The sequence below is a fragment of the Porites lutea genome, chromosome 3 (assembly GCF_958299795.1).
Source record: "Porites lutea chromosome 3, jaPorLute2.1, whole genome shotgun sequence".
In the NCBI taxonomy this organism is placed as follows: domain Eukaryota; kingdom Metazoa; phylum Cnidaria; class Anthozoa; order Scleractinia; family Poritidae; genus Porites; species Porites lutea.
In genome coordinates this window covers 17,669,631-17,684,962 of record NC_133203.1, presented here as the reverse complement: position 1 = coordinate 17,684,962, position 15,332 = coordinate 17,669,631, and the positions used below count along the sequence as shown (strand labels likewise).

The window sequence follows — 15,332 nt, the reverse complement described above, 5'->3', positions numbered from 1 at the left end:
GTTGCGAAAATTCATGCGAAAGAGTGGATCAGATACTTCTCATTATCAGAAAACGTTTTACAGACCCATAAGGGATCCACGACTGAGGAGGCTAAATAAGGGATATGTACACGACATTTATATGCAAAACTGGAAAGAACCCCACACCCAGAGAGAACACATTCACACGAAAATACCTGTCAACAATTTCGAACCCATATATCTGAGACATGTCCACAGACACGGAAAAAGATAGGTTTTACGAAAATTACGAACAAATTAGACAATTTGTCATCGATGGAACGCTCTTGGACGGAGATGCACTATTAGGACTCTGCGATCTCTTTTACAACTACACAACTTTAAAAGTGGTGAAGACGACCACAGATAAAGAAAAGTGTATAGAACTTTTGGCAAACAAACAGGCGAACTTAGAAGTGAAGAAACAAGCCCTGAAACAGTGTAAACAAAAAGCGAAAGAATTGGCAAAGTATCTCATTTTTCTTCCTCTACTAGACAACGCAAGGGACGATGAGTTATAAAAAAAAAATTAGACAAGATAGATCTGCACAACAGTAACGAAATCAAGGAGTACGTTTACTTGGACAGAAACGCTTTGGATTGTTTGAAAAGTTCGATCAAGATGCAACAGAGTGGTAAAGGGATGAATCATGCTGACACCAAATATGCAAATGCTGGATCTCGAAAAGTCACTCAAGGAATAACGGGAGTGGACATGGAAGATGAAGAAGACACAACAATAATGGCGGCGCACAAGAAATATAGAGGGTTGGGAAAAGACGACTTATTAAAAGCAATCCATTATCTCAGAACTCTAAACGTCTATTTCAACCTTTGAAAGGGAAGAAACAATCCCGAAAAACTGAAACAACCCGACAAAGTGCAACAGACACCAGCTTTAATGAAAAAATACGGAAAAGAGATTCTGGGTCTGGGAATAAGTGTCAAAGATGCCGCCAACATCTTTCCAGGTATGCAGAGAATAGTGGATGCTGCCAACCCCCTAATACGACGGGGAAGAGCGATTTGCGTACATCAATCTCTACCAAGTAGTGGTAGCAGTGCTAGAATTCTTAGTACTGGTTATGACAGTGTACTTTCGCCAGCACTAAGTGAAAGATGTTTTGAATCTATGGGACTGGACGATATAAGAAGATATATTAATGATCAAAACGAATTGAGACGATATGGTTATGGGATGGCACCCCCTTCTGTTTCTCCAACCGGTTCTTCAAGTGGATCGAATCTAACTCATACATCAACCGCTCACGACAGCAATGAAGAATCTGACGGAAGTTAGGGCACTACCTGGGAGAGCAACTCGGAAGAATGGTTAACTGGAGCTGAAAATGTTATACCTCAGTCACTGGTATATACGCCGCCAGAAAGTGAAGGAAGCGAAGTTTCTTTTCATCCGAGATGGGAACATAGTCCAATCTATCAACCACCTCAAACCGGAAGAGGAAAGAGAAAAGAACGGGAAAAACAATAGTTCTACCTCGTTACCATGCTAAGAGATTCCATGAGATAGCAAGCGCATGCGCCAATCAGTGCAATGTTTGTCGCCGATCAGATTGACTTTTTCTCGCTGTATTTGAGGATTTTTTCCAAAAATACAGCTCTTTTATCTACTAAAAATGAACGAGTCATTGACTTTAGCAAAGGAAACTACCATTTCCAAATTGCTAGAGATGGACTCGGCCTTAGACGCCAGTTTGAACGACTGGGACGAAGAGTTTTCTGCAGGATCAAGCAAAAAAGACGCAGAGCCCACTTCTGGGACTAAAGATCCCACAAAATCACTTAAATGTGATGACAAGTTGCAAAAGAAGAGCGAGAAAGCACCTTCTACTGGCTCTGGTGCCTCTAAGACGGCAGTGGTCACAAAAACTGTGACAAAACCTAGCCGTTCCTCAAGGGAAAAAAGCCCGCCAAAAGAGCGTCGTAGCGGCTCACAACAATCTGCTACCCCGGGTCAAAGTTTAACCACTGACATGGCTGCCCTTCTCAAAGAGGCTTTTTCTGGTCTTGCAGTGGAAATGAACAAGGGTTTTAGCAATTTGGACGATTTGCTCAAGGCAAAAAAGGACGCCGCATACGAGAATAACGCTTCTGTAGCTTCCGACTCCGAGTTGGATGACCGTGGCGGCAGCTCAGACATAGAACCTGAGGAACCTGCTCGTAAAAAACAAAAAACCGATGATGGCATTGCTCTGCCTAAGGACAATAGTGACATACTTAATAAAGTCGAAAAGGAGTTTAATGTCTCTGAACAAGATGGCGCTGAAATTCATGGAAACTTAGCCGCTATTGTCCAAAAGTTATTGAAAGACAAACCTGAGGAAGATAAGCTGAATGAAATCAAAAAAAGGTATCTCAGGCCAAAAAACTGTGATATGCTGGCCGAAACTAGGGTCAACCTACCAATCTGGAATAATCTTTCAGAGAGAGCACGTACCTCAGATCTTAAATTCCAGAAGGTGCAAAAATCCCTTATTAAGGGTACAACTGCAGTGGTCCAGGTTGTAAATGACCTCATCAGCAAGCCAGATATGCCATCAAAGGGTCAACTAGTTAACCAACTCATGGATGGTGTTCTGTTGATGGCTAATTCTAACACACAGTTAAATCTGAGGCGTAGAGAGGCTCTAAAACTGGAGCTTCACACAAGCTACCACTATCTTTGTGCTCCCTCAAACCCAATAACAACTGAGCTTTTTGGAGATGATCTACCCAAGGCGGTAAAAGACATTACTGATACCAACCGAATCACTTCCAAGCTTAGTAGAGAAACTAAGCAGAGCTTCAAAAGATCACGAAGTGATGGTCACTCAGACAGATACCAAGGCAAATACAGGAATAATAATTATCATTCTGGGCTGTCAAAAAACTACCGCCGTCCCCTCTTCAGCAAGAAGGAGGGTGGGAGGAAGGCTGCTCAGAAGAACCACAACTAAACGTTGAGGTAAGGGACAAAGAGTTGCAAATTGCTGGCAGGCTTAAATACTTTCTCTCTGCCTGGATGGAAATTACATCAGACAGAAAAATTCTTGGCATGGTTGAACACTGTCATCTTGAGTTTACTGAACACCCCTATCAACAATATCCTAAGCCTCCAGTTAGATTTAACTCTGAAGAGGCTGCACTTATTGATGGTGAAATACAACAATTGCTTAACAAAGGGGTTCTTGAGGAGACTGACCCTAGTTATGGTCAGTACGTCTCTACAATTTTTCTCCGAAAAAAGAAAAATGGTTCTTACCGACTGATCTTGAATCTAAAAGGACTGAATGCATCCATAGAGTATCAACATTTTAAAATGGAAAGCCTAATATGTGCTATCCAGTTAATAAAGAAAAACTGTTATATGGCTTCTATAGACCTAACAGATGTATATTACACTGTGCCTGTGGCTGTTGAGCACAGGAAATATTTAAGGTTTTTCTGGAGAAATAGGCTGTTTCAGGACACATGTCTCCCTAACGGCCTAGCATCTGCACCAAGATACTTTACAAAACTATTGAAACCAGTGTATAGCACATTGCGTAGCCAAGGCTACTTAAATGTTGGCTATATAGATGACTTATATTTACAGGGGGACTCAAAGACAGACTGCAGAAGTAATATTCTTACTACCCTAACCCTATTTGAGTCTCTAGGATTCCTGATCAATCATAAAAAGTCAGTGTTGCAACCATGTCAGAAATTGGCATTTCTTGGTTTTCTTTTAGATTCTATGAAAGTATTTCTTACGGCAGAAAAAACCGAGAAAATAATTTTGGCATGCCAACAACTGCTAAAGAAAAGTATAATTTCTATAAGAGAAGTTGCCCAGGTCATTGGACTTCTGGTCTCTAGTTTGCCTGCTGTCCAGTATGGACCCCTTTTTTACAGGAGTCTTGAAATTGACAAAAATACAGCTTTGCAACAAAATAATGGCAACTATGAAGCTAATATGACCCTCTCCTCAGAATCTGTCAGTGGGCTTCGCAGGTGGGTGACTAACCTACCTACAGCATGCAAAAGTATCACCATGGACAACCCAGATATAGAAATGGCAACAGATGCATCGAAATTAGGCTGGGGGCGGTATGCAATGGACAAAGTGCCCAAGGCATGTGGTCCCCATTTGAAAACAAAAGTACATTAATGAACTTGAATTATTAGCAGTCTATTTTGGTTTGAAATCCTTCCAGCCCTTATTAAAAGGAAAGCATGTGTGCATTAAAACTGACAATTCTACAACTGTCTGCTATCTTAATGCAATGGGGGGCACTAAATCCCCTCCGTGCAACAAACTTGCTAAAAGTGTTTGGATTTACTGTATGGAAAATGATATCTGGTTGACTGCACGCCATTTGCCAGGTGTCCTTAATATTGAGGCAGACATAAGCTCCAGACAATTTAATGAGAGAACTGAGTGGCAGCTTCAACCAGATATATTCTGTAAGATTACCGACCTACTGGGTACTCCTGAGATTGATCTGTTTGCATGCAGACTTAACAACCAGCTTCCAAAATATGTTTCTTGGAAGCCTGACCCTGGAGCCTGCCACGTAGATGCCTTCTCGTTTTCCTGGAGTGGACAGTTTGTTCACATTTTTCCTCCCTTTTCTCTGCTTAACAGATGTCTGCAGAAATTAGAGAAGGATCAGACTTTGGCACTGTTGGTGGCTCCTGTGTGGCCCACACAGGTTTGGTGGCCCCGGCTACTAAGCTTTCTTGTGGCAAATCCATTAATGCTCCCACAAGACAAGGACCTCCTCACCCTACCACAGTCAGGGACTCTACATCCTCTGAGAAAGCAAATGAGACTGATGGCATTTCTCTTGTCCGGCAGTACTATGAAACAAGAGGAGTATTGAAGTCAGCTGCTGGATTGCTCATGGCATCCTGGTGGGGGGGAACTAAGAAACAGTACTCCGGGTACATCAAGAAATGGACAGCATTTTGTCTCCAGAGGAAAGTCGATCATCTTCAACCACCTGTAGGAGCAGTCTTGGATTTCCTTTCTGAACTTTTTGACCAAGGACTTACTTACAGTGCTATCAACTGTGCTAGAAGTGCATCGTCTTCTTATGTGTCATTGGATGATGGCTCTGTAGTTGGACAGAACCCGCTAGTTTGTCGCCTGTTGAAAGGTGTTTTCCAGTCACGACCACCCAAGCCCAAATATACAGAAGTTTGGGATGTCCAAGTGGTCTTAACATACCTGGCTACACTTCATCCTGTTGAATCGTTGACACTTAAACAGCTTACATTGAAACTTGTTATGTTGTTGTTGTTAGTATCAGGCCAACGAGGCCAGACTATTCACTTGTTAGACATAAATCATATGTTTGTGAACGATGCCAAATACACATTTGTCATCCCTAGCCACCTAAAACAAAGCAAACCAGGGGTACCTAACCCTCAGGTTGTTCTGGAATCATTTGAACGACCCTCTATTTGTGTTGTTACTACGCTTACGGAATACCTTGTAAGAACTAAAGTATTGAGATCTAGCGGCCAGTCACAGCTGTTGATAAGTTACGCTAAACCTTATAAGCCCGTAAGCAGGGATACAGTCACTAGGTGGGTGTGATACACTATGGCTTTAGCTGGTATTGATGTAACAAAATATTCAGCTCATAGTACAAGGGCTGCATCTGTTTCAGCAGCAAGCAGGGCTTCTGTAAATCTAGATGACATTCTCCAAACTGCAGGGTGGTCATCTGAATGCTGCTTTGCTCGTTTTTACATCAAACCTATAGCTAAGACTTCAAATTATGCAAGATCAGTCTTGTCATCTATGTAAAATGTATCATTTACATATTACTATTAAAGTGGCATGTTGTTGTTCCTTCATGTCCGTGTTGCTTTGAAGTCTCATGGAATCTCTCAGCATGGTAACGAGGTAGAATTTAAAAATTAAACGAGACTTACCTGTAAGTTGAAGTTTGATTGTGATTCTACCGAGTTACAGAATGCTAAGAGATTACATGCCCAATTTCCCTCCCCTCCCCTCTGCTGTTGGGTAACACGTACATTCAGTCTTTAAAACCTGATTGGCGCATGCGCTTGCTATCTCATGTAATCTCTCAGCATTCTGTAACTCGGTAGAATCACAGTCAAACTTCAACTTACAGGTAAGTCTCGTTTAGTTTTTAAATTTCATTCCACTTTCGGTATTCGCCAAAAAATGGCGTGAAGTGTGATGCCAAAACTAAAACGTAAGGCGGCTTTAAAAAATGTTTACGCAACCAAAGCATTTGTTCATTAACTTTTATTTACCTTTAAAGCGTAGATCAAGTAAACAAATAAATGAAAAATTTTTTCCCTTAAACAAACTTCATGGCAGGCAATTAATAACTTTTTACGCACATTTTTACATTTTCTTTAAACAAACTTCATGGCAGGCAATTACTTTTTTACGCACAATATGATTTCAAAAATAACCTCATGTATTAATCATGAAAATACAAATGGTGTTTTCGGCGCCAAAAGGAGAGTATATATTTAACCACTAAAAAATTCATTCTTTGCCACTCGCATTTTTTTTTGACGTGATAACAAAAACAGAAAAAAAACACGACCTAAAAAACCATGGCATCTTACATGGACAATGAAGCGATAGTGGATAAAACCTTTGATGAAGAAGCAAGAGACAGACCCCCTGCAAATAAACAAAAAGGAAAGAGAAAAAGAAAGATTCCTCCCAAGTCTGCAGAATTTGTTCAAGACACCAACCACGAAACCTCTATAGAAGCAATGAAGCGCAACGTGATCGACAAAGCAGAGGCTGCACCAAAGAGCAATACGATGAAGATGCAGATAATGGTGCAGATTTGCAAGATTTCATAGAGCCCAACTAAACACCGAAAAAGATAAAATCTACTCCGACAGCTGAAGAAACAAGAACCGCCAGTGGGACGTTACAAGAGATGTGTGCGCATTGAGGAAGACGATGATAATGAAGTAAAGCCAAATCAGACTCCCCCAACCAAAAGAAAGAGAATGCTCTCTGAAGAGCTAGCGAAAATTCAGCGCCGTGCACTTAGAATTATTTTCCCAGATTTAGGCTATCAAGAGGCTCTAAAAGAGTGCAATATTGCCACCCTCCACCAACGGCGCCAATGGCTGAGAGAGCGCCTATTCAATGAGATTACGGACAACAGCCTCCACAAATTACATGGCCTTTTGCCGTCACATAATCTTAGTACTGTAGCCTTAAGGAGAAAGCGCGCTTTTAACGTACCTCTTTGTAGAACAAATAGACTAATGAATAGTTTTATCATGCATAACGCGGCTATAAATTCGTGGCTATTTTCTTAAATTTCATGACGTAGTATTTTGTTCCTTTGTTTTATTTATTTACAGTTGTTTATCTATAATAGTTAGTCTTAGTATTCAACGTATTGTACAGTCCGTAATCCAGCCCTTGGGCTGCAATGGAGTTTTAATAAAGTTATCTATTTATCTATCTATCTATCCTTCCTCAACTTCTTCTTGTTTGGCATCTTCTTCGAGAACAGGATCTTTGAACAAAAAACCAAACCACACTCCAGATACAGGATCCAAATTGATGAGCTCGGTGGATGTGAACAAATTCACCAGTTTGTAGATGATCTGTTCTGTCAAAACTGCTTTGCCATCTGATGATACATACTGGACTTGCTTGTTTCCTTCTTCATTGAGACAATGCTTTATGATTTCTGCAAAATCTCTCTCTCCACCACTCTCTATATAGTCATCTAACAAGCCAGATACCTCGGTGAGACACTGTTTCAAAGCACTTCTGATCACACAAAAATGAGTCAATAAAGATCTGGCGCCAAATTGATGATGCGTGACGAATCCCATCTTATCCAATAATTTGCAAACACACGGACTCTCATGACCCACACCATAAGCCGCTATTAGAAGGCCCTTCCACTCTTTTGCTACTTCCACCTGTTGGAGGATGACTTTGATTCTTCACCGACATAACTGTTAAAACAAAAAGAATAGGGTTTACAACCCCCGATGAACGTGTTGTTAACTGACTGTACTTCAAACATGACTATTCACAAAAATGCAAAAGAGAAAAATGAATAAAAATGAATTTTAAACTAGTTTACTCTCCTACTTACCAATTGCATCAAAATATGCAAATAATCTCTTTGTCACTCTGATTGACTCATGACTGAACCTCAATACTTGCACAATGCATTTGCAGACTGATTTCATCTACAAAATGTCGATAACGACAGCAAGTTTTTTATCAAAACTTGCCGTCTTTGATGGCAGTAACTAATTCATCTGCAGCTAATCTGGAATCTACACGGAATATGAAACACACGGGAAATTCGTCGCCACCCAAATCTTCTCCACTGACAATGTCGTCCACAGACTCTCTACAATCTTATATAGTCATATATAGTTTCCTGTACTTTCGAAAGTTTCTTGCGAGAAACGAACAATTGTTCCTCTTCCTCATCCAAACTCTCCATAACAGAACTCGACTTGTATTCTGTCATCATGAAATAAAAATAAACAAACATTTTCTTATTAATACACACCTAATTACTTACAGTCTTATCAGTACTGCAACTCATCTTCAACCTACCTCATTATATATTCATTTATTCATGCCCAAGCAGTTGCTATACAAACAAACTAAAAGTTTTCCTGCCGATTTACACCACACACCCATTTACACCACATAGTAAAGATGACTCCACAAACCATGACAACGAAATACGACTGGGTATGTCTCATTTACAAAATTCAATGGAAATGTGAAGAGGAAAAATATTTCAACAAAAACTACAATCAAGACTTCCCGTTGATGAAAAACTTGTCACACTGGTTGTGCGATTTAACATTGACCAACATAGAGGGTGACGGTGTAACAACAGTGGAGCGTAAATGGTACATATTCCACAGAACGCCCAGTCATATCGTCATATTTTTGGATCTCTTTTCCGAAGATTTATCAAAGAGGATACAATACCCTTTTAAGGAGCCGGAAAACTGGAAAAACAGACCCTTACGACGTGCAAACTGGAAGGGAACAAGGATAAATTTGTAGGACGAACTAGTTATAGAGACAAGAACTGGATATGCAAGGATTGTACTCAAAGACACATGTAAAGACCCATTAACTCTTGCAAAAAACTGTTTTTAAAATTGTAAAACACAATCATACAAGCTAAGATTCGATTAATTTGTAACTTTATTAACATTACACATGGATAAAGGAATGATGGCTGTTCAGGGCTTTTTTTATCGATTAGGTAATGAGCCAATTATAAAATAATATAAGGAACACGTGACCAATATCGATTTAGTGACATCAACACACCGCCATAACCTCATTATATATGAATTTATTCACAATTTATACCCACTACATGGCCCGCCATAACCTACCTCATTCTATATTCATTTATTCATGCCCAAGCAGTTGCCTCTACAGTGCCCATATAACCGACCTCATTATATATTCATTTATTCACGCCCAAGCGGTTGCTATACTACTACAGCTTCATCCACAGTATCTGCTGTAGGATGCTGTAAGTATTCTAAAATACAGTTAACGAGACATCAGGTGGAAACAGCCACAACCAATCAACACACCTTGGTTCACTTTGTCGGCGAGTGAGCCACCAGAACAGATTTTTATGAGGTACTTGGCTCCTTCCAAGGATGATGCAGTTGCCTAACTCATTGAGCACAATGGAAAAGAGAGTTAATGTATCTCACTGCCCGTTACACCATGATACTGCATTGTAATCCATAGTATGTATAATTATTACTACAGCAATGACTATAATTACCACAAGAAAAACTGTATTATTGTTTGCACTTTGTTGGCATCTTGTTTGTTTTCAATTCGTATCATGTGCAAGAATTCCACAAATAGTCCACCCAAAAAATGAAATGAAACTTATGTTTCACAGCAAAGAGCTAACTAGGCCTACCATGACCATTACATGCAGGGATCATAAAAATAATACAATCATTGTTCCGGTGAACTGTAAGTATTCCTAGTTGGGTGACTGTCAATTTGCTAAAAAACAAAATTTCGACTAATTCATTACTACAATCACCTTCTCCTTGTCTTTAGCCCATGTAAATCTGCACCTTTCAGAAGAGATCAGCTTAAGATCTTGCTTAAATTTCATTCCCTTTGACTTTCTCTGCGGGCAAAGGATTTTTCAATGTGCTTGTTGTTGCTACTTTGCTGCACATATTGCTTCACAGCTCTTTCAAATTGAAAACACCAGAAATTACCTGGTGCTGAGAATCTCGCAATGTCTTCAGGTAAGTGTAGATTGATAACATGCATTAGCTCCATACCTCTCTTCGCAAGAAATACAATACCTCCAAGCAAGGCATCTAAAGTTCTCAATCATATCTTCAGTCCAGCCATATCTTCCTGAATTGAAGACAAACTCTACCATTCTTGGAACAGGTGCCCACAGTTTCAATTCGCCCTCAGGACGTAACCCATTTAAGACAAACTCAGATGCTGGAAAAGCCAATTTCTGGTATTCCTCCGCTTCAAGAGAAAATCAAGAACAGCTTACTCTTAAGATATTATCAAGAGAATGACAATGATGACTTACTCAGAGTGCACCCCTAGTATTTTTTAATTACACAAATAGTGCCATAACTAGTTTAACTTATATCTTGTATCTTGTGATATTATATATGGCTGAATTTATATTCTAGAAATAAATATTATTCCATCGTTTATTACGTTCACAGTTTAATAATGTGTCATAAATGTGAAAGTTAATCCTGAAAACATGGTACATGCGGCAAAACAGGTATTGACACCTACTTGTACAACAATATTACACAGCAATTGACCTCTCAAAAATTTGTCTTCAAAATTGTAAGTATTACCCTCTATTGCCATACTAGCATAATAGAAAGCTAATAAAACAATGAACTTACATGTCTAGTAACCTATTTAATCAGTATCCAGAGGCAAGAAAGATGCACGATAATCTGTAAAACAAAAGTTATTGTGATTTACACTGAAGCGAATTGGTTCTCTTAGGGGTAAACACAAAACCTGGAGAAAAGAAAATATTAACTGTGGATGTAACATCAGGCAATTGAACAATTACTGGCCTTTGTGACTTTGTGCTCCAGTATGTATTTAAAGTACCTATCTGTAAGGTAGTGAAAAAACAACAGCACCAGCAGTTGAAATATCACCACAAAAAGGTTGTGCTTACATTTATTCAGTAAAAATAAGTTAACAATCAAGGGATTAAGACATTACAAGTATTTGACAAGAGCATGTCTGTGCCACAGTAACTGCATGCACTTTACCAAATATAGTCATATCTCCCATTACCTGTCGAGTCAACACCCTTGTCCACTGGTTTGTTCAAAAATACAGACTTTTGTTGACCACTGTTTGATCCTAAGTGTAAATGTTTATTTATAGTTATATGTACCTCTGGTCCATGGCATTTTTGCCAAGTTGGCATCAAGGTCCTTTTTGTTCAAAGAGCCTTTAGAAATCCATCGCTCAATGTTATTCTTGACCACATTGAGAGGTAAAAGGTGCATAGCATCAAAGACTGAGTCCCTGAGAACATCAAACCCATAAAGGAGATAAAGCCTTACTTATCCTTTGGAAATTGGTAGGTCTTTCTTCTTCTTCATATTGCTTCATTACCGGCAATTCTTCCCTGAGCAACCTCTTTTGATAAGGAAATCTGTATTGTTTTCTGAAGTTTGGGTACTAGTAGTGATTGTGTTTGCTCAACCATGTACCTACATGGAGTAACCAAGAAATAATGCGTCGTTACTAGTTAACAGAGATAAAGTGTATAATGCTGCATGTTTTTAATACTCTTTAGAACATTGAGAGAATACACTTCCAGCTAGTACATACATGTAGACTGAAAAGAATAGGACCATAAAATTGTGCTGTCTTCACCTTTCACAACCTACCACAAAAATGACATTTCCGACATCCTTTCCTGGCTCCAGCACCCTTAGTCTTGCAAACCTTACACTGTGCAGGATGGTCCCCTGTCCAAAGCAGTATAATGTGTCGAATTGTGATGTTAGCAGGTGGAAAGTTTGGAAGTGATCCTGCATAATTCACTTGGTATCCTAAAGACAAGATGTAAAGCCAGTCTTCCTTGGAAGCGTTTGGTTCAGGTTAGCAGAAATGAAGATCCCACTGCCATCAGTTCTTGGCCCACATTCCTGATGTCACTGATCCCATCCTGTGTGTGTTGAGTCTCAATAAGTCCCGTCAAATACCTTTTTTCAGCATTTTGACTAAGTATTTGCAGAAGACTAAAATAATATTATTGTAAAGCTCTACAAAGGCAAGTTTCAATGACATAGTATCAAAAATATTTCCCCATTAAAAATGTATTTTCTTAACTCATTCATACAGTAACAAGTAGTAAATATTTGCACCTAAATTTTAAATTTTTACCTTCGATAAATCCATTGTCAATATCACTGACAAGTGGCTCAAGAAAAGGATCTATAGAATTTGGCCGTTTATCAGGCAGATCATAAGATGGCACAAATCCAACTGTGCAAACTTCACCTGTCTGTAAGCGTTCTTCCTTTGTCATTGTTGCCACTGACACATCTATTGCACCTTTTGTACATGGCATACAAATTATTGTCAGTACCGGGTAGTTGATCAAATCTCACCTGTTGGCTCATGTCTATATGCAGGATCTTAGGTGATCAGAAGATACATGTATTTACTTCAATTGATGAACATTTTATGCTAAATAAATCGTGCATTCATCTGTAAGCATCACCACCACAATACTTTTCATTCATGGAGTATCATGAACCATGAGTGCCCGATAAGATTTGAATAGTTTCAGTTAAGAATTCACCTTACCAGTAATGCGTGATTTCCTTCCAAATGGCTGAAAGCCATCCCAGTGACCTTAAGATTACTTAAGTTGAAACAATAAAAATAATTACAATAGTGATTGGTCATTTTAAAGTTGAACAACACAAAGAAGCAAAAAGCATCATTAAACATATTGAAAAAAGTATTGAAGAAAATGTAACTGAGTCATATACATTTACATTGCAATGGAAAGGTATTTGACAACAATTTTTTTTGTGTTATTGACGAGAAAGGATGTTGAACAAACATATATAACAAGATCCTTGTTTTGTTGCAGTTGAAGAAGGATAACGTATTTTTAAAAAATGCCTATTTCATTCAAATAATGTACATCACGCTTTTTAAAAATTATCTTACCTATATAGGCAATGTTCCGTGGGTCACCATTAGCATACTCAGGATGATGAACAAATCTGGTACACCAGCAGTCACAGTACAACTCTTTCATTCCATCAGGCTGATTGTCCTTAATCTAAAAAAGGGCAAAACTGAGTGTATGATCTTTGGTACTGCCAAAAGGCTTAATGCATTGAATGGAAGACAACTAGCCTTGACTGTAAATGGAACACTGATTAATACCACGTCATCGTATAAATACTTGGGTGTAAATTTGGATTCATCCTTAAATCTCGAATCACATTTTGACAAAATGTATAAAAGAGCAGCTGGAAGATTTAATTTACTCAGGAGAATCCGACCTTTAATCGACAAGAGCAGTGCTGAGAAAATCTACAAAGCAATGATTCAACCTGTTTTTACGTACTGTGGAACTCTGGGTCTCTGTTGGTCACATTCCCGTAAGAGTCTAATTGAAAGCATTGAACGTCGAAGTCAGAAAGTCATTGGTGGAAATTATCAAGTCCAGACAGTGGAGAGTTTAATAAAGAGGCAGTCCTGCCAGCTTGTGTTTGATTGTCTTCAGGATAATGTCTGTACCCCTTTTAAAGGATATTTTACAAAAATTGAACACAACATTAACACTAGAAACAATGGGTGTTCACTAAAACTTCCCAAAACCAAATTAGAATTTGGACGGAGAAGTTTTGCCTTTCAAGGGGCTCTAGTTTATAATACTTTACCTCGGCATTTAAGAACTGTAAACTCAAGGTTTCTTTTTAAGAGTAATTTAAAACAATTTTTTCAATAGTATTCCATAATTCATAACTCTTTTCAGTCTTGTAAGTCGATGATTTTTACAGATTTTGATTTTTAAATCTTAGATTTCTTAGTGTTGTTTTATTCTATTTTCCTTTTTCGATTTTTTATTTTTTATTTTTTAGCTAATTATGAGATAATTACAGGACCCTTTTGATAACAGTTCTTTTTATTAGAACTGATAGGTTATCTTGTATAAATATTCGCGTTATTATTATTATTATTATTATTAGGGGCCTGTATTACGTCCTCTGCACTAAAAACATTTTTACATCCATCTTTGATACATCTTGCAGGCAAACACCACCTTTTCGTCAAGATTCCAAAACCAAGCCAGTTCTGCATATCTGGCTCCATCCCAGACCTCCTTCTTAATCTCGCAGCCATTATCATGTCCATTTATCCAGTGTTCCTTTTCCAACATTAATTAGGTGTACATTTTGCAACTCAATCTCTATTCTTTCTCCCCCTTTTTTTGAAACAGGGTTAGTATGACAGTGGTCCATGTAAAATTAATGTATAGAATGATGCAGAAATCTTTCCAGACTTTATAATAAAGGTGATTTTTCACAAAAATGCAGTTCCAATCAAATAGGCAAAACAAAAAATTTTACATGCTACTATGCACTACATTGTAAATTCTAGTATCACTCCATACACGACTTTGATAATGGCGGACCGCTTGGGCGGGATGGTAACTACTAACATCAGAGCGAGGCTAGTTAGGCCACGTTCAATAATGAAAAACGTAAACACATGCAAATGCGTTCCAAATCTCTCTTGTATGTAGCCTGTTTTTTGCTGTATCGTCGAACGTGATAATGTGAAAACGTAACCGAGTGTTTTTGTTTATCTGAAATCGAAATTACTCAGATAATTACCACGGGCTTAAAAAAATGCCCACGCACTGCTGTGTTCCCGAGTGCACCAAGAAAGGTTGTCGCGAGGAGGATGGCAGGAAAGTCTCGTTTTTCAAGTTTCCTGATCATGTCGGTCGCCGTAAACAGTGACTTCACGCCATCAGAAGAGAGGAAGGAAAACATTTTCGCATCACGAAGGCAACCAAGGTCTGTTCGAGACATTTTAGGCTGGAATGTGATTTTGTAAAGACCCTCGCTGGCAGAACGGAGCTGCAAGAGAATGCTGTTCCTTCGAAGTTTGCGTGGACTCGCAGCTCTCCCCGGAAACATAAAGTGCCAGCAGTACGCGAAAGCATCAATGAAACAAGCCGAAATCTTTTTGAAGAAACCGGAACGAATGACGAGCCAGAAAACTCAGAAAACTGCGTAGATGAAGG

At 38.9% G+C, this 15,332-nt stretch overlaps 1 protein-coding gene across 1 annotated transcript; it reads left to right on the top strand.

The window, feature by feature from the left end:
- Positions 1–1,691: 1,691 nt before the first annotated feature.
- LOC140931740 (uncharacterized) lies at positions 1,692–2,957 on the top strand. The gene has a single exon (XM_073381491.1). The coding sequence runs from the start codon at positions 1,692–1,694 to the stop codon at positions 2,955–2,957; it is 1,266 nt and encodes a 421-aa protein (XP_073237592.1).
- Positions 2,958–15,332: the final 12,375 nt, after the last annotated feature.

What these genes read in the sequence shown, in the direction of transcription:
- LOC140931740 (XM_073381491.1), top strand. Translation starts at nt 1,692, where the DNA reads ATGGACTCGGCCTTAGACGCCAGTTTGAACGACTGGGACGAAGAGTTT.